The 20,570-nt window shown below is 44.9% G+C and overlaps 2 protein-coding genes across 3 annotated transcripts in view; both read left to right on the forward strand.

Annotated features, from left to right (window-relative positions):
* Nucleotides 1–20,570, forward strand: part of SOL1 (carboxypeptidase D) — a 50,752-nt gene that overhangs the window by 23,929 nt on the left and 6,253 nt on the right. The window lies entirely within an intron of this gene.
* LOC143883731 (uncharacterized) lies at nucleotides 7,398–9,135 on the forward strand. Its single transcript, XM_077387051.1, has 3 exons — nucleotides 7,398–8,344; nucleotides 8,435–8,639; nucleotides 8,735–9,135. Exons 1-3 carry the CDS (start codon nucleotides 8,296–8,298, stop codon nucleotides 9,018–9,020), a joined length of 540 nt encoding a protein of 179 aa, XP_077243166.1. The 5' UTR covers nucleotides 7,398–8,295; the 3' UTR covers nucleotides 9,021–9,135.

Consider the following 20,570-nt stretch of genomic DNA (forward strand, 5'->3'; position numbering starts at 1 on the left):
TAAAATCTGTAGTTTTTTAGCAGTTCAAACACTATTCGGACTATTTATAGTATGAAAATTCTTCCCTGGACTCATCTGGTGGTATCAGAGACTGTTTTCATTGAGGCAGAGTTATTTGACAAGAGCCCTGAACAGAGGCTAGATATGAAGAGATGGAAGTCTATGACGGCAGGTTCAGCAACTTGAACAACTACTTAATCGCCACAATGACCAGGAGTGATGATACTGATAGCAGCCATGTGTCACGGGGAAACAGTTCAGGACACAACCGGTATTAAAATCCATCTCGTCTCGTCTCGTTGCGTCTTGGAAATGCGTTGTTTATAGCACCTTTGGTCGCCACTGGTGGTTAAGGGGGTTGGTTGGCCAAACTCTATAGGAGGAGTTGACCTCGTGACTTGCTGACTCCTCCCCCGTTAGGCCCAGCAGGTGTGGGCAGGAGCCTTGGTGGCTTGCTCATGGGTTGCAAGAGGACTTACTTGTGCATTTTGTTGCACACAGTAGGAAATCATACTTCAACTCGTAGGCGTGCCCTAAGGGAACATTGGGTGCGGACTGCGAGCTATCCATAGGGATGCTCCAGTTTCTTTGGTTGAGGATGGGGGCCAAAGACAGTGCATGTGGGTTGGGTTCCCACATGCATTGCGCGGCGGACCGGTGCAGGGGGCTACTTATACTGTTTGCCCCTCTGCACCGCGGTACGTCTCGTGGGTAGGCCATTCTCTAGGCCTTCCATGGGTTCGTGCCGGGGCGACTTCGGTTGCCCTCGCGAGGTGTACACCTTGCGGATCAGTCCATGAGGCATCTTGCTCCTTGGATGACCAAGCCCTAGTGCTTGGCGGATTGGTGCGTGGCATCGTCATGCCTCGTACTCGATGGACTTTGCATTAGGCCCCAAGGCCTTATGTTCGATGTACTCGTGATGCAGGCTGATCATGAGTGTGGGTATCTAGAAGCGCATTTCAAGATCTGAGCCAAGTAGCCTGTTGAACAGCTTAGAGTTTGTGTGCACATTTGAAGCATCAGGGGTGTTGGCGTGTAGGGCCTTTAAAGGCTTGCACGATTGAAGGCTGGCCCTAGCATTCGTGCATGTTGGGGCGCCGCACGGGTTATTCCGTTGCTCAAATATTTGGCCCGTGACAGTTGGTATCAGAGCCGAATGTCCAAGCTATGTATTCAGAGTGGGCTTTGAGAATTGGTGCCAGATGGTATCTAGTGCCAGATCAGAGCATGTTGTGAATCAAGAGTTTTCAAGGAGCTATGATACAGTTGGTGTCTGTGCTGGGATAGTTGCAGCAAGTGGCAGTGTTTGCGGCTATGATTAGTGCATCTCTAGTGCATGTTGCTTTGCACAAAGGAACGGGAAATGCTTTCTGTTGTGGCGGAGTTGGAAAGAGCTTGAATGTTAGCACTCCAAGTTGGAAGTGCTAAGTTGCGGATGTCTTTGAATCTAACACTTTGAAAGTCCATTAGTCAGCCGAAGAAGAGCTGAAATTGCGTGGGTATGTTCCTTTCGGGGGACTCTCTCTTATTCTACTTGAGTCGCGCAACAGAGGCGCGATGGCCTGCAAAGATTAGTACCATCAGTGTTTGTTCAAGCATTGCTCAATGGATTTGTTCGAAGCTTGATACAGTGTTAGAGCTGCAACCGTCAGCGAACATGTTGGCATCTTTCAGTGACCCACCGATGTGTGAGATCGGAAGTGGCAGTTGGGGAGTTGTGAATGCTCCGTTGCAGTGCTGACTAACATTGATGGGTTAGCATATGGCCTTAAGGGCTTGCTATGAAAAAAGGGTTGGTTGCTGGCATAAGCCTTCCCCTATCAGATGAGGTGTTGAACGTGTCGGCACCAAAGCGCTCATCGAAGTGAATTTGCTTGCTCAGTGTGATGGCATAACCAGTTTGACAAATTAGCACACATGCTCAGGATGAAGAGCTGGTCAATGACTGAATTACTTTTATGGCAGTTCACAATTACAATCGAGCATGCGTGATGCTCTTCTCAGAAAGACCTTGGAACGAACGCCAAGGCCGCTTAGATTTGATAATGGGTTTGCTGTGCTGATATGGGACAGTGTGGTGAGCTCAGATGGCATATGGGCAGACTGTGTTGGTATGGGACGACATGGTATGTTTGTGTGTTTCTTGCTGCTTTAGAATCTCTTAGTTTGTCGAAATTGAAAGGACAGCTCAATCTGAATGATGGAATATTTGGGGTGGTTAGCAGTGTGAGTACTAGCCGCAAGTGCCCAAGGAGACCATTTGTGGCATAAGGGTTGATTGTTCAAATCAAGTTCTATAGTGTTGAACCGAAGCAGGCAAGACTAAGCGTCGCAGTTGATTGATCCCAACAGGGGATTCTTGGCCTCAGGAGGAGGCGAGACTGATGTGGTGGTCTCTTTGCTTGGGAGTGCTTGTGGACTCCGTGGTTGGTTTGCACTTTGCAGGTGGCAAGTGCTGCACTTGGCCGAAAGTGAGGCAGGTGCTGTGCCAGAAGTGGTGGCACATTCAGGGAGAGACGAAGCGGTGCAAGTTGGCCATTTCGGAAGACCACTCCAGAGGAAGCTCGAGTGTAGCTGAGGAGGAACTTGAGAGTTGCTTGAGGAAATGATTCAAGCTGGTCGCTCTGCCCTCATGGAGTTTGGTGGAGTGCTCAGAACCATCATCACCGGTTGTAGGTGAGCCAAAACCTTCCGTGCCGAAAGTGTTGGCACGTTAACCGGTTGTAGGTGAGCCAAAACCTTCCGTGACGAAAGTAATGGCACGCTACCCGGTTGTAGGTGAGCCAAAACCTTCCATGCTGAAAGTGATGGCATGTTATCCGGTTGTAGGTGAGCCAAAACCTTCCATGCCGAAAGTGATGGCGTGTTATCCGGTTGTAGGTGAGCCAAAACCTTCCATGCCGAAAGTGATGGCATGTTATCCGGTTGTAGGTGAGCCAAAACCTTCCGTGCTGAAAGTGATGGCACGCTACCCGGTTGTAGGTGAGCCAAAACCTTCCGTGCCGAAAGTGGTGGCACGTCATCCGGTTGTAGGTGAGCCATAACCTTCCGTGCCGAAAGTGATGGCACGTCATCCACAGCGTTTGTAGGCACCGTCAGAAAACCTTCGCCTAGTTTGATGGAGTCCGGGAAAACCATCGTTGTTGAAGATAACTCCAGCAGAGCTATAGTGCAGTGATTGGCAGAACTTGAGGCAGTGTGGTATGCAGTAGAAGTCAGAATACGCTGATTGTCGAAGTACCAGTGGCAGCTGCTTTCAAGATTGAGAAGTCATTGTTATTGTGGAACTGAGCTTCATAGAGCGTTCAGTGTCGACGAGGGCGTCGACGTTATCAGGTGGGGGAGTGTCACGGGGAAACAGTTCAGGACACAACCGGTATTAAAATCCATCTCGTCTCGTCTCGTTGCGTCTTGGAAATGCGTTGTTTATAGCACCTTTGGTCGCCACTGGTGGTTAAGGGGGTTGGTTGGCCAAACTCTATAGGAGGAGTTGACCTCGTGACTTGCTGACTCCTCCCCCGTTAGGCCCAGCAGGTGTGGGCAGGAGCCTTGGTGGCTTGCTCATGGGTTGCAAGAGGACTTACTTGTGCATTTTGTTGCACACAGTAGGAAATCATACTTCAACTCGTAGACGTGCCCTAAGGGAACATTGGGTGCGGACTGCGAGCTATCCATAGGGATGCTCCAGTTTCTTTGGTTGAGGATGGGGGCCAAAGACACTGCATGTGGGTTGGGTTCCCACATGCATTGCGCGGCGGACCGGTGTAGGGGGCTACTTATACTGTTTGCCCCTCTGCACCGCGGTACGTCTCGTGGGTAGGCCATTCTCTAGGCCTTCCATGGGTTCGTGCCGGGGCGACTTCGGTTGCCCTCGCGAGGTGTACACCTTGCGGATCAGTCCATGGGGCATCTTGCTCCTTGGATGACCAAGCCCTAGTGCTTGGCGGATTGGTGCGTGACATCGTCATGCCTCGTACTCGATGGACTTTGCATTAGGCCCCAAGGCCTTATGTTCGATGTACTCGTGATGCAGGCTGATCATGAGTGTGGGTATCTAGAAGCGCATTTCAAGATCTGAGCCAAGTAGCCTGTTGAACAGCTTAGAGTTTGTGTGCACATTTGAAGCATCAGGGGTGTTGGCGTGTAGGGCCTTTAAAGGCTTGCACGATTGAAGGCTGGCCCTAGCATTCGTGCATGTTGGGGCGCCGCACGGGTTATTCCGTTGCTCAAATATTTGGCCCGTGACACATGACTTGGAAGATGTGGATTTCAACCATTTTTTTGACCGTGCTCCACTTGATGATCTGGATAAGAGGAAAAAAGCCCCTGAGTTTCCCATTACGGAGGAAAGCAGTCAGTTACATGTAATAATGGAGATTAGATTAAGAAGAGAAAAGAGCAGAAGAGAAGATGGAGGATTCGGTGGAGAGACAACTTTTTCTCTCACACGAATATATATATATATATATATATATATATATATATATATATATATATATATATCTGTGTGTGTTGGGAGAGATTATGTTTAATTAAGTCAAAAATTCAAATTACAACAAACGGGGATGACTATCAGGGATGTTTTCAGAAGACGCCTGATTCTTCCTTCGGTGGCCGCTATTTCTGGCTTTCCGGTGGATTCTCTTATTTGTTCGTGTGGCTCTAATCTTGACCATATAGTGGAACACTTCCTAAATTTTATTGAATAAGGGTATTTGCTACCGGAGGACATTAAGTTTGTTCGGGCAAGGTGACAATCTGGTTAGGCCTCAATGGGCTCCTCCCAAATCCCTTTCAGGGTCCTTGGGAAGTATTGAGGATAGGGACACCAGAGCGAGGCGATTGGAATTTGGGGCCAGAAGAATTCCGGGCCGTAAAGCCACCGAGTTTAACCGACGTATGCCCTCGAATGGCAGCGATTGGATGTGTTCAAAATGCCATTACAAAAACTTTGGCTCGCGTAATGTTTGTAGAAAATGCTCAGAGCCTAACACCAAACTGGCCCCAGCCATGGTTTGGAGGCCTAAAGTCGGCCCTTCTCAGGTTGATGTACATGATGATCTCTTGGCCCTTGAGATCCTAACTAGCCTGGTGGAGGAAAGAAAGAAAAGTCTTAAGAGTTGCCTCATTGGGAGTTTGAAATTTGGATCTTTGCTGCTGGAAGATGTATGAGAGTGGGCTAAAAGATGTTGGGGCCTTTCCGAGCTGCAAAAGCCTTACTCCATCAACTCAGTGGATATTTTGTTTTGTTTTGAGCAAGGTTATAAATTTCGTTTCGTTTCGTCCGAAATGGAGGAAACATTTCGTTTTTGTTCCGAAAACGAAAAGAAATCCTCAAAATTTCGTTTCGTTTGAAATTTCCGTCAATTTCGGTCGTTTCGTTCGAAATTGACCGAAATTTTGGATTTCGTCCGAAATGGACGAAATTTTGAATTTCGTCCGAAATTGCCTATAACGGCTAGTTTGACTTTTTTTGCAAAAATTACATCAATGCCCCTGTAACGGCTCTTTTGGGTTTTTGACCATTTTAGCTTCCAAATGTGACCGTTTATAGCTGTTGGGAAGGGTATTTTAGTTATTTTTACTTGCACAAACAATAAAAAACTCTATAAATAGCCTTTCCCCTACCTTCTTCTCCTCCACCTTCACATAAGTAATTCTCCTTCTCTTTTCTACTTTCACTTACACTATCTATTCTAATAAATTTCCTACAAGTCTACACTCTTCTTCAACTCAATCCAAGTCCATTTTGGAGCAAAGGGAAGGCCTACCTTCAACTTACAACTACAAGAACTATTTCCTAAGGCTTGCAAATTACAAGTTACACTACAAATTTCAAGTGAAGGCTTACAAGTTACACTACAAATTTCAAGTGAGGGAAGGCTAATATTATCTTATTCTCTTCAAATCAAGTTCAACCTCAAGGTTCTCTTTATTTCTTTCCATTTCCTTTCTTTTATTTCTTACTTCATTTGTCCCTTTCTAATTCATTTTTTTGTAATTTGTTTCAATTTCCTTTCTTCTAATTCATTTTCCTTTCTTCTAATTCATTTTCCCCCTTCTTCTACTTCATTTCAGAATGAGTGGGTCGGGCTCGGGACCTTCTGCAGGAGCATCCTCTATTGGTTCGGCACCCGCTAGATCGGATGACCCGGCATGGGCTTACAGTACATTGGTTCCGGGTCAAAAAAATAAAGTAACTTGCATATTCTGTAGCAAAGTCATATCGACTGGAGGTATAACCCGCTTGAAAGAACATTTAGCGGCTGTTCCTGGTGAAGTAGCATCATGCAAAAAAGTGACTGAAGATGTAAAATATCGAATGAAGCAACTTTTAGATGCAAAGAGAAAAGAAAGGGCTAGGATGAGCCTATCCAGAGCAGAGGTTGGAGGTTTTTATGGCACACCATACGAAGAAGAAGAGCAGGATGAAGAAGACATTAGCACACCATTGCCTCAACGAAGGGGTAAGGAAGTTCTTGTAGAACCGAGTGGTACAAAAAGGAAGAAGAAGGGAATCACATGAGGGATCAGGAATTTCTTTGCACCACGAACAACCCCTGGAGCCCAGCCAAGCATTAAAAGTGTTTTGGCTACCAAAGAAACAGTGGATAGAGCAAACATGACGGTTGGCATGCTTTGCTATGATGCCAATCTCCCTTTCAATGTTGCCAATTCACCTTTCTGGCAACCTATGTTTGATGCTGTGAATGCCGTGGGTTCGGGTTATAAAGCACCTACTTATCATGCTTTAAGGGGTTCCATTTTGAAGAATACAGTGGATGAGTTAAACAACTACTTGGAGGAGATTAAGATGTCATGGAGATACACTGGCTGTAGCATTATGGCAGATGGATGGACAGACACCAAACAACTCCCTAATCAACTTTTTGGTGTACTGCCCTAAAGGAGTCATATTCCTCAAATCCGTTGATGCATCTGGCATAGTGAAGAATGCCGATGAATTATACAATATCTTTGAAAAGATTGTCGGGGAGCTGAATCCGGAATATGTGGTGCAATTTGTAACTGACAGTGAGCCAAGTTACAAATCTGCTGAGAAAATACTAGAAGCTGCGTTTGGTACATTCTTCTAGACTCCGTGCGCAGCCCATTGCTTAGATCTCATCTTGAAGCATCTGTGCAAACCGACTGTATTTCCTCACATAGCAACTAGGGGTGGACATGGTTCCGGTTCGAACCGAGGAACCGAACCGAACCTGCACATATGGTTCGGTTCGGTTCGGTTCTATATGTATATGGTTCGGTTCCGGTTCCGAAATCCGGGAACCGGTGCAAATTCGGTTCGGTTCTCACTCCTCATTTGATAAAATCACCCCACAGCATTTTAATTCACCCCCTTTTAACTTATAAGTTTTAACTTAAAACTAAAAACTAAAAACACAACAGAAACTCAGTTGAGATGGGTTGTCACTTGGTGAAGGGCCATTGGTGAAGGTTGGGTAAACCTAGAACCGAACCGAACCGAACCGAACCGATTATATATGGTTCTGGTTCGGTTTGGTTCCATACATATATGGTTCGGTTCTGGTTCCAATTTCAGGGAACCGAATATATATGGTTCGGTTCTGGGTTTAGCCCAAAACCGAACCGAACCGAACCATGTCCACCCCTAATAGCAACCACAATTGAGAGGGCTCGGACGATTACAAAGTTCATCTACAACCATGGAAGCCTCTTGAATTTGATGAGGAAGAAGTTCACAGGTGGGAAGGAGTTGTGCCGCCCTGCTGCTACCAGATTTGCTACAAATTTCATTAGCATACAAAGTCTGGTGTTGAATCGGAAAGCACTTCAGCAGATGTTTGCCTGATAAGTATAGTACTAGTAGGTTTGTCCAACACCCACTGAGTGAAGGGGTAGTTAGTACTGTGTTGGATAAATCTTTTTGGGACCAATGCAAGTACATTCTAAACATTAGCGAGCCTTTAGTGAGAGTGCTACGTTTGGTGGATTGGCAGGACAAACCGGCGATGGGTTACCTATATGAGGCCATGGATAGGGCCAAAGAGAACATCAAGGAGAGGTTGAAGAGAAAATCAGATTACATGCCCATCTGGAGGATCATCGACCAAAGATGGGATAGGCAACTCCACAGTCCCCTCCGTGCAGCAGGATTTTTTCTTAACCCTGCTCTTTTTCACTCCTACCTTCTCTAGGCACAGTGAAGTAACCAGAGGCTTGGTGGCATGCATCACTCGACTGGTACCTGATGAAGCTACACAAAACCTCATCACCAATCAGATTGAGGATTATCGAGAGGCTAAGGGTATGTTTGGAATGAAGCTTGCAATCCGCAACCGAACGAAGTTGGGACCAGGTATATTTGAGTTGTTTGTTTAATTAAGTATAATTCATTTTAACTTTCAGTTTCTCAACAAATAATGCTTTACTATTTGTTACTTTACAGTTGCATGGTGGAATCAATTCGGATGTGACGTGGAAGAATTACAGACCTTTGCGATCAGAATCCTCAGTCAGGCCTGCAGTGCGACTGGGTGTGAAAAGAATTGGAGCACATTCAAACACATTCACTCTGCAAAGAGAAATAGGTTGGAGCACCAGAGATTGGATGACTTGGTGTTTGTCCATTACAATCTTAAGATTCGACAAAGGTATACAACGTAATATAATGTTTTCAACTCTCACCTCATCACTTTAAGCTTTTAAGTTTAACCTTTGACATTAAACTTAATGTTTTCCTTTTCAGTGACTTTTTGAGGAAATCATCTACCACTAGTGACCCTTTGAGCATAGACCATCTGGATGTCATAATGGATTGGGTTGCAGAAGAAGAAGATGTCATATTCACGCCGGAAGACATTGGGTGGGAAAATCTTGAAGCACCTACTGCTGTGATTGGGGCCGGGGACGACGACGACGACTTTCTCATGCCTCTTAAAGAAGATGTCCCTACTGGTGGTCCAGGTGGTGATGACGACGGCGACGACGGTGAAGAAGACATTGAGTATGATCATCCGGGTTATGATGACTGAGAGTTGTTGCTACTAGTTATTGTCTATGTTTCACTTTCATGTATCTTTTTTTTTTATGTTTTTCTATGTATCAGACTATGAGTTGGACTTGTGCAAGACTTTATGTGTTTAAGTAATGAATATGCCTTTTGGGACACATATTTTGCACTATTTATTAGTTTTTCATCCTTTTAAATTGATTTTTTATTTTTTTGGATTTTTCTCATATTTTTTAATATATTTTTTGTGTGACCGAAAAGTTTCGACCGAAATGCACCGAAATTCCACTGAAATTTCGTTTCGGTGGCCAAAACGAAATGGCGACCGAAACGGAATTTACAACTATGGTTTCGAGTCAGAATCCCAGGCGACCGCTATTCTCAGGCGTGGAGGTGATGCCCGGAGGTGATGCTCTGGGGGATACCTCTCCTCCCGTCAACCCTGGTTCCCGGCTTATAACACGGGCGCTAGAACCATTAGGATTAGATTCTATGATATCCCTCTTCATGCTTGGTCTACGTCAACTGTGGAGATCCTCGAGCAGCACCTGGGCAAGTGGTCCAGACTCGGCTCTTTGGTAACCATGGTCACCGTATGACTTTTGCCTCGACTTTGGTCATAACTCCCCTTTGGAAATCTATCCCATCATTTATTAATCTAAGGGTAGATTCCAGCATTTACTCTGTAGGAGTTAAGTTGATCTCTAAGGATAGTATTAACAGTCTGGCAATGTCGGTAATAGGGGAATCAAGTAGTGAAGAAATTTGGCTGCTTCTGAGGGCCCCGATTTGCAGGTTTCCGACATTCAGTCACCGGCGATGGTTGACCCACCGAAAAAGGTGATAGTTGCTAATCCTGAGGGTCGTGATAATGGCAGGGAGCCGTTGGTAGGCCCCTGTTTGAATTTTGAATTATCCACTTCCTCGGCTGGCCAAGCAGCCAACAACTCACCTAGAATGTCAGTAAGCAGAGTAGCTGCTGTGTTGGGGAGGTGGGGTCAGGCTGGAGTCGGGTCGGTACCAGAATCATTAATTGCTGCAGCACAAGGTGAGAAAGGAAAGGCTCTTCGTAAAGATATCGCTGATAGCTGTATTCTGAATTCAAAAAAGGAGAAAAAAGCTCTAAAAATAAAAACCAGATTTAATAAGGAAAACAAAAGTTCTAAGGAGAAACGTCTACGTATAGGGAAAGGTAATATACCTCGTAGAAGTACTAATCCGGAAGTACGGGTGCTAGCTACCCTAGGTGGTCTCTCTGGTTTTACAAGAAAACTTAAAGGTATTTTTAGGAAAGAGGAGACTTGCTGCTGACTCTCAAAAGCTCCTTCGAAATTTTGACAACTTCACTGAGCCAGCTATGCCAGGAAAGGAAGCGAACCAGGGTGGCAGCAGTTCGATCGCTCGGGACTTTTCGTATGAGGCTGGAGATCTTGAACTCCTTAAAGATCTTCTTTACAACGAAAAACTAGCAAGAAGGAATCACTCACCCCATGTGAGGTTTCACTTAGCCCGCTAAAGAAGCGACGGGCTCATATAAGGAAAGATTCTACCAGCAATCCCGGCATCGACCTTAACTCCTCTGAGACGACAAGTGATATGGAATTGCATATGCCTCTCCTCGAACTCCCCATGTTCAGTAAAGTTTTAGAAAAGGAAAGGCGCACTCGTCGGCGCCTTTGGGTGGAGGAAAAATGATTGTAATAAGGGACCTGGAGGATAGCCGAGATAGCCCGATTATTGAGGCAGTTGTTCCCTTGGACATGCTAGGACAAGAAATAGACCAGTGAGATGGGGAGCTCCCAGGGCCTAGTGGGGATTCTAAAGGCAAGGCCAAGCGAGTTGTTGATAGTTCAGAAGAGTCGGGAAGTCATTGATTGTTCTCGGAAGAATTCGATGACTTGTTAAAAATGGGGGACGTTTTTGGGATTGAATACGATGAAGATTTGGGGGCAACCAAATATATGTTTCTAGCAATGGCGGCAAGAGATAAGGAAGAGAAAGAGGTAAGAGCAAAAGAGGCTGAAAAGAAGAGTGGGGAGGGGGATTAAGCATTAAGTTCCTCTTCCAATTCAGTCCTTTCATAATCTTCGGGTGTGAATTCAGGATTAAAGGGAGGAAGATTGTTGTGTTGATTGATTGGTAGTTTAAAGGAGTCCTTTTGAAATTCTCGGAAGAGGTCGCGGGAAGAATGCTAGTGTGGACGGTTCATGATAAGCTTGAGAGAGTCTTTGGCTCCCCTCTTCAGGAGTTGTTCTGCTCTGATTAAGTTCATCTCGTTGAGTATTCCTGAGGAAGTACGTGAGTGGATGAAATGATGAAGATCTTCACTAAAGCTTCAATTGCTTAGGCCTGGTTATCGTAGGCACTAATCTAATCCTGGAAGCAGTGGAGTAGCTGTATTGAAGTTGATTCCCTTTAGCTTGAGAGACTCCTATCTTTCCCTTTGGGTGATATCCTTCTTTTGTACCTGTACTTGTCCTCGGGCGTTTTGGAGAGAAGAAGATTTCTTTTTGGTTGATTGGGAAGGAAGTTGGGAAATGGTTTTCGGTTGGGGTACCATGGGGTCTGTAGTTTTGTAACGTTGGTGGGAGTTGGCAGGATGGATGGGTTATCCTTTATCTCGATGTAATTATGTATAGGTTTTACTTGTTTCTCTTGCTGGCTCAGGAGTACTCTCCTAGCCATAATACTATGTAAATCCAAGCCGGGACTCCTAGTCCCCAATGTAGTTTCCATGGTATAAATATACTTTGTCATCTTTCAAAAAAAAAAAATTGTGTGTTACATAGAATGACTGAAATACCCCTATCTGGAGGGTATTATTACATGATAGTTCTTAACACACCCCCTCAAGCCAGAGTACATATATCATACATGCCCAACTTGTTGCATAAATCACTAAGCTTGCTTTGCTTAGAGGTTTAGTGAACATATCAGCAACTTGGTCATACGATCTTGTGAAAACCATGCTAATCTCTCCCATTTGAATTCTCTGGCAAATAAAATGACAATCCACCTCTATGTGCGTTGTCCTCTCATGAAAAATTGGATTATGAATTGCTGACTTGTTATCGCAATGGAGAGGCAAGTGATGAGTAAGGTAATCCAATCTCCGACGTAAATGATCTCGACCACATTACTCACGTCCTATATATGCCATAGCCCTATATTCCGCCACTGCACTTGACCTGGAAACCACATCTTGCTACTTGCCCTTCCATGACACTAAATTGCCTCCAATGAACGTACAATAGCCAGTCGTAGATCTCCTGTTAGCAGGAGACCCAGCCTAATCCGCATCTAAATGCTCCTCAATTCGCATGTGACTATGCTTCCTGGAGAATAGTCCTTTACCATAAGCTTTCTTTAGGTATCTCACAATCTGGGTAGCTACTGACTAATGAGATGTTCGTGGCGTGCTCACGAACTGGCTGACTACACTAACTGCGAAGGAGATATCTGGATGAGTCACAGTGAGTTTATATCAGTTTTCCCACTAGAAGTTTGTATCTGCCTAGATCCTCTAACAATTCTCCCTGGTCAAGAGGCAGCCTGATGTTTGGATCCGTGGGTGTCTCAATGGGTTTGGCTCCCAGAAGGCCTTATCCTCTCTCCTCCAATATATCTATTGCATACTTCCTCTGTGATAGAGATAGACCCTTCTGCGAATAAGCAACCTCTATCCCAAGGAAGTACCTCAAACGTCCAACATCCTTAGTTTTGAATTCTTTCTGAAGGAAATCCTTCAGTCTCTGCATGCCAGCACTGTCACTTCCAGTGATGATAATATCTTCTACATAAACCACCTGAAAGATTTGACCATCCTTAGAGTGTGAACGGAATACTGAATGGTCCACAACACATTGTCTCATACCGAATCGTACCACTGCCACATTGAACTTTCCAAACCAAGCACGAGGAGACTGCTTGAGACCATAAAGAGCCTTCCTCAATCGACAAACAGTGTGCCTCAACCATGGTTTTAAATTTCGACCGAAATACTAAAATTTCGGATTTTGGCTAGAACCGAAATTTAAAACCAAAATCGAAATGTAAAAATTTCAGCCGAAATTATAAGATTTTTCACCTAAATTTCCACCGAAATTTCATTTTTGGCTGAGGCCAAAACCAAAATTTCAATCCTTGGCTTCAACTCCCCCCGAGTAACATACCCAGGAGGTTGCTCCATGTAGACCTCTTCCTACAGATCACCATGCAAGAAAGCATTCTTGACATCCAACTGAAACATTGGCCAGGACATATTGACCGCAAGAGATATCAAAACCCTGACTGATGGAATTTTAGCCACAGGTGAGAAAGTATTTGTATAGTCAATACCATAGGTCTGAGTGTAGCCCTTTGCAACTAACTATGCCTTGAGACGTTCCATTGTCCCATCTGGAAGGTATTTGACTGTAATTACCCATTTACAACCCACAGTTTGAGCATCGGGAGGAAGAGAAACCAACTTCCAAGTATGACTTTGCACCTAGAGGTCGTCGCATCAACCCGACCTGAAAACAACATGGGTCGGGTTTAGAAATCATGGGTCTCAGGCAGGGTTGGGTTTTAAATTGGAAAAGCCGACTCAATCTTGGGTAGGGCCGGGTTCAAAGAAAAAAAACCTGAAACCCGGAACCCGACCCGACTTATATGGGTGTACTGTGACTTTCTTAAATATCTCTTGGATAACATAGAAAATTATTTTCCAATATATTGATACAATTGTTTTCAGTGAGATGATCATGTCTGTTTTGTGAAAATATAGTGTCCATCTTATATTTATACACTTGATGACATTAATTTAGAGATTTTTGGTGTGAAGATTTGTTTCTTATTCTACAATCTTTAAAATTAGTCACTATCCCACGCTAAAAAATGAAAACCCGACCCGACCCGAGAAACTATATCGGGTAGGGTCAGGTTTACGAATCTCGGGTTTTTCGGTAAAAAATTAGACCCAACCCGGCCCGACCTGACCCGAGATAATTCTCGGGTAGGGTAGGGCTTTGGAAAACCCGACCCGCCTGACCCAAGTTGCACCACTATTTGCACCCATCGCTGCTCTCCACCCAGGATGAGCTAATGTCTTTGCAACAGAACGAGGAATAGAAACAGAGGAGACAGAAAAGAGAAAAGAATGGTAACTGATTGAATGAAAAACACAACGACAGCGAGTACATGATGAGACAGGGGCATCATCACGTACACTCTCAGGGACAGTAACCGCAGGGTCGGACGTGGGTCCAGCTGGCTGTGGAGGAGGAGGATCAGAGGAGGTGCCATCTACACGTGGTGGCGCACATGGGGTCTCATCACCACATGAGAGAACAATAGTTTGTCGTGGGCCACAGGAGTAAGTCTGTGGTGAGGAAGAAATGAGAGGCAACGGCAGTGATAATTGAGGAGCAGGACAAGGAACATCAACTGACTTAGGTAAGTAAGGGATATCCTCAAAAAAGGTGACATCAACAGACACAAAAAACACTGCTGAGCTGAAAACTATAACAATGATATCCCTTCTGAAATTTGGAATAACCAAGGATCACACAGTTGATAGCATGAGGACTCAGTTTATCAAGTCCAGGGGATAAATCATGAGCAAAACAAACGCAACCAAAGATTCTAGGAAGTAGAGGAAAGGGGTTTCCTGAGGGATGCAAAACTGAGAAAGGTGAATGATTGTTGAGAATTGAGGAAGGAAGGCGGTATGCCAAAAAACAAAAAGGTAAGAATAACTTCAGCCCAATATGCCTTGGGAACACCCATATGAAATAGAAGCGCACTTGCCATGTCAACAAGGGACCTAAGTTTTCTCTCGGCAACCCCATTTTGCTGAGAGGTATGGGCACAAGAAGATTGATGAATAATACCCTTACTTGACAAGAACTGAAATCCGTTAGAGACTGAAAAGTATTCACGTGCATTGTCAGTTCGCAAACATTTAATACTCAACTCAACTCAACTCAACTCAACAAAGCCTTTGTCCCAAACTAGTTGGGGTCGGCTAAATGAATCCCTTAGAAAACTTTCATGAAGAAGGTGAAAGGAATCTACTCGGCTCTAGTTGGGTTCTTCTACATGGATCATTTTCTTCCATTCTATCCTATCCAATGTCATTTGTTCTCTGTTACGTTCCTAGCTATCAAGTCTTTCCTCACTGTTCTACCCAAGTTGTTTTCGGTCTGCCCTTCTTTTTACTCCATCAATTTGGCACGAGTCGCCTCTTCTCACCGGAGCATCCAAAGGCCTACGTTGGATATGTCCAAACCATCTTAAACGGTGCTCTCTCATCTTCTCCTCAATTGATGCCACCCCCACCTTTTTACGAATGTCTTCATTTTTAATTCTATCTAACCTTGTGTGGCCGCACATCCATCTAAGCATTCGCATCTCCGCTACACTCATCTTATGCATATGCTGCTTCTTGGTGGCCCAACATTCTGAGTCGTACAGCATGGCTGGCCTCACAGTTGTCTTACAAAACTTTCCCTTCAACTTGGTAGGGATTTTACGGCCGCCTAGAACTCCTGAGGCAAGGTTTCACTTCAACCAACCTGCTCTTATTCTATGGTTAACATCCTCTTCAATCTCTCCTTCCTTATGTAGAATTGAACCAAGATAGCGAAAGATATCCCTCTTAGGTACCTCCTGTCCAGTCATATTTACTACATCCTTGTCCCACCTCCTTACATTACTAAAGTTGCACTCCATATACTCTGTCTTAGTCCTACTCAGTCTAAAACCTTTGGATTCCAAAGTAGTAGAGCAAACATTTAATAGAGCAAGAATATTGATTAGAAACCTTATCAAACGGACTAGACACACGACTGGCAGAACGTGATGGAAAGGAAACACGATGGTGTTTTCCACTCTAACACGACTCATAAGAAAAAGGACTAATTGGACGTGATATAAGAGCCGAATGTCACAACCAATCAGCAGGAGGGTGGCCCAAGCGACAGTGCCACATAAATGAATCAGCCACAGTATGTAAGACAATGTAGGGAGATACATGATCAAAATAGTAGAGCCTGCCCACCTCATGACCCAAACCAATCTTCCTCCCAGTCGCTAGATCCTGGAAAATACAGTCAGAGGGAAAGAAGGTTACAGAACAATTAAGAGAATGGGTGAGCAACGTGAGCTGACTAACAGTTAATAGATTTCATGGAAAACTTGGTACACATGAAATAGAATTAAGGGACATATCAGGACTGAGAGATGTGGCCCCTACTCCATATATAGACACATCGCCCCATTTACTAAAGTGATAGAGGCACCAGTCGAAGAGGGAGACTGAAAAGAACTAAGAAAGCTACAGTTACCAGTCATATAGTGAGAGGCTCCAGAGTCAATGAGCCAGAAACCCGAATGACTGAGGGAACGGGATGATGGGTACCTTGGCTAGAGTTGCAGTGGCTTGTTTCCCTTTGTCCTGTACACGCAGCAAATTCTTGTACTCATCTCGGAAAACTACCAGTGTATCGGAAGTATCAGGCTTGTTAGAAGTGTCTTTTGTGTGTAGGATGCCTAAGGCCATTTTAGTCTTTGTATCTCTTTCTCTTACATAAATACATAAGTGGGGAGAGCTCTCCCAAACTCACTCTCTTCCTCTCTTCTCTTCTCCCTCAACATAGTATCAGAGCCCTAAGGTTTGGTTCCCGAGGGACCACCATTTTTTTCCTTCTTCTTCTCCCCTCCACCATTGCCAACCTAAACCTAAACCCTAACTGCCAACCCAACACAAACCCTAAACCTAGACCTAACTCTCTCGCCACCACTCCTTTCCCCACCTAGCTACTGCCATCAGACCCCCAAAACCCTCTCGCCTCTTCTTCCCCACCTTGCTACTGTCTTCCGGCAAGCCGACAACCCATCAGCCCCAACCCATCTCTCGCCTCCACTCCTCCACTCCCAAAACCCTCTCGCCCCCACCCAACAACCCATCAGACCCCAACCCCTCTCGCCAGCACCCCCCAGACCCTCTCCCCTCCACCGGACATCCCATCAGACCCAATCCTCTCTCGCCATCACCCCCAAAACCCTCTTGCCTCCACTCAAAACCCGCTCCTTTCTACACCCTCCCAGCAACCCGACAACCCTAGTCTTGCACCGCCGCCTCTATCTCACCTTACCCTAAAATCCTAACTTCTCTCTATCTCACCTTCCCTAAAATCCTTCCCTCTGACCCCCAAATTCATCTCTAAGTAATTCTTGTCCCTCATTCTTGATACCCTAAACCCTTTCTCTCAAGTATTTCTCTCCTTCATGGCCTAAATTACCTTTGATGTTCTTCTCCTTCATCTCTACGGCTTCGATTTCGTTCCCTAGCCTTTCATTCTCCTTGTCTTTGGCTAGTGTTTATATGTCCTTTTCTATGTCTCTTCTCCTGAGCCGCGGTGCACGCCACATGTTTGATGATATGTTCGAGTAAGATGGTGTGCATCCAATCTCATACCCTACCCTCCCTTTTTTCATCCTGGATAGTGCTCATATTTCTATCTCTACTATGTCTCTTCATCGGAGCCACGACATCATGGCCGGGCCCGTCGTTTGATTAGTACCTTCTCTATTGTTTATCCTCTGTCGCCATTGTGAGAGTTTCTATCTATTTCTGCCTTCATGGATCTTCCCATTAATTCGTCACATACTCTTGGCTCAACTCCTTTATCTTCTGCTACTTTCTCTAGTTATTTGACTTTTGCGGAGGCTGCCTTTCCACAGATAGCTCTCTTCTCTCGTGATGGCTCCCTTCCATCTTCTCTCACAAGGATCGTCCCTCGTGCGCAGTGTTGTATGAGGCCTCATGAGTCTAGTGTCCATTATGCTGATATTTCTATTCTTGACGTGTATATTGATGGTGAACATTCTAGCCTGACTGTGGTCCCTTTGCCAGAGGTCAGGGCCTTCGAGGCCGTGATTCTACAGGCGGTTGTGTCACTGGTAGGCATGGGCACCCTCACTGCACTCCTTATTCGGCATCAAGACATTCTGTGGCTAAGTACTATGCCTCTACATCCTCCTCAGCTAGACACGTAGCACATGATGACTGTATCCTTATCTCCAGGGTTGAGTATGATGAGTTTTTGTGCCAACGTGCGAACCGCCAAGCCCCTACTATGCTTTTTTCGCAGCCCAATGGTTCGCCAGCTTCTCCCCTCACTACCTTCAGCTATTTGATTAGTGATTCGGGAGCCTCTAACTATATGACGGGTAACTCTGTCTCTCTTCGTTCCTTTAAGCCCTTTCCCTCTGCTTCTCATACAGTTACTTTGGCCAATGGGGCCACTGCCCCTATTTCCAGTATTGGCACTATTTCTCCTCACTCTAGTCTTCCCTTGTCCTCTATACTTAGTGTTCCCCAGTCCCCATTCAATGTACTTTCTATTAGTCAAATCACGAAGACTCTTAATTGCTCTGTCTCTTTCTTTCCCTCTTACTGTGTTTTTCAAGATCTGCCGAATGGAAAGACGATTGATTTGAGTCGTGTGGTGAATGGTCTCTATCGCCTTAATTGCACACGTGAGGGGGAGTGTTAGAGTATAAAAGAATAAAACACCTTTCTCCAAAAGCTTAAGCTTTTGGAGTAATTGGTAGTTTCACAGTGGACACAGATTCGTGTGCCAAGTTTTGAAACGGATACGGGGCATATGACACGTACACCCCTGAAAATATAGGAATAGTAGCACATTCATACACATACATGCATGTAAGTTGTTGACACTTCTAGCAGTACATTTAAAAGTGTCTAAAGGAGTGTCGACACGTGTGGACACGGGTGTTGTGTCGGACACGACACACCACACGTGTCGGCAATAAATTCAAAGTGTCGGCCAAATCATAGGGGCATAACTATCCCCATTGGGAACCTTTAAGGATTATGTGTGAGCCAATTGATAATCACAAACAATTTTAGCGCGGAGACAGAGATTACACATGCAGATTTTTGCCTGTTTGCTCTCAGATGGTGCTTCGAGTTCCAGCCAATTGGTCTCCTATTTTATCCCTAGACATTGGCTTAATAACCTCTACAAGACCTGCTTTCAGTTTTGGTCTAATGGATCGTTTGAACACTATAAAACTCAGAGAAACCACGAGGCTAGTTCTAGTACTTAAAGACCGGCCACATTACAGGATATCATAAACTTTCACAGAACCTCCCTTTGTTTTAAGAGGTGGCTAAGATTTACCCTTTTGAAAACAGCTCCATAGGAATTCCTATTGCATTGATTGCAGTGGTGGTTATTTGGCCGAATTATTTCTGAACTGTCAAACTGTTGGTGCCGGAGATTTTAATTCGAGCCTACATTTGTCCTTAGCTGGCAGTTCATGTATTTGCAAAACAAACAGAGCTTAGCCAAATGTATTTAGAAGTTCAGAATTCACTGTGATGAAAGCCAGTATTAGTTATTGCTCTAGCTCAGCATCCAACTTCTGAGAATCAAACCACCACTCAGCTGTTTTGAATTATGCTGCCAACTGATTATTACCAGCACCAAAGTTCCAGCTGAATCAAAATGCATTTAAACTGGGGAGCATACGTCAGTTCAGACACAGTTCACACGACTTTTGGAATAGATCTTCACATAAGAGTTGAGACAAGTAGGTTTCTTTCCATATCTCTGCTTCCATCGTTGTACCTTTACTTTAGTGATTGAGTTCAGCCTTCGGTGAAACTTAGCACAACCTAGCACAACGAGGGCGGTATGTGCTATTCTTGGCAGCAAGTTGTGAAAGAGTGACCACATTATAGCAAGTAATGGGATTTGTGTGAAGTGACCTCGTGAGGCCGTAACCTTACTGGACTCTTGCGATTCATCGTCGACAATTGAGGGAAAGATCATTTCTTTCCACTGTGGATTCGAGCATTCATTCGCACAAGCATCTATGGAGCCTCCATTTATTCCACACATCTTTGGTCATGATGATGTCGAGACCAAGTGCTTGTATTGGGGCCCCGGCCTTGAGGTGTATCACATTTACTATGACTTCAATCACCCTGAGACATTACGGCATCCCAAAAAGAAGGTAAGACTAAGTGCAGAGTCGATGTGGAAACTCAGGGAAAGGGAGCGCCATGACTTGGCAAACCTCTATTCCGCTGATGGGAGGAGGCTCGTGATCGATTTTTGAGGATCTATGCACCATCAGAGTATCAGAGACGATGTGAGAAGGAAAGACTCAATGAGGACCAATGGCAAAAGTTCTTGGCTCAGCATTGTCAAGAACGGGGGGCTCTCCAAAAAGGGAAGATTGATCTTGATTCCCTCACCATACAGATTTAGAGGCTCACGAGTCACGACACAGACATGTACTTCTTCTCCACCCCTAGAGGCCGATGATGGGGCTAGTTGTAAAGAAGGGGAGGAAGGGTTATGGTCAATACTGAGGATTTACATGTCCAGTCAGGAGAGATTGTTGAAACCATCATTTTAGAGCCAGACAGTGATGGTGGCGAGCTTGACACTAGTGTTGTTGTTGTTACCAGTGGTGAGCTTGTTGTCCTTGTTAGTGAGGCCGATGAAGATGATAATATTAAGGTTACGGCCGGGCATGTTGAGGCAGAGTC

The sequence above is a fragment of the Tasmannia lanceolata genome, unplaced genomic scaffold (genome assembly GCF_043159265.1).
Source record: "Tasmannia lanceolata isolate RefF3 unplaced genomic scaffold, GAP_Taslan_0.1 ptg000008l, whole genome shotgun sequence".
NCBI lineage: Eukaryota > Viridiplantae > Streptophyta > Magnoliopsida > Canellales > Winteraceae > Tasmannia > Tasmannia lanceolata.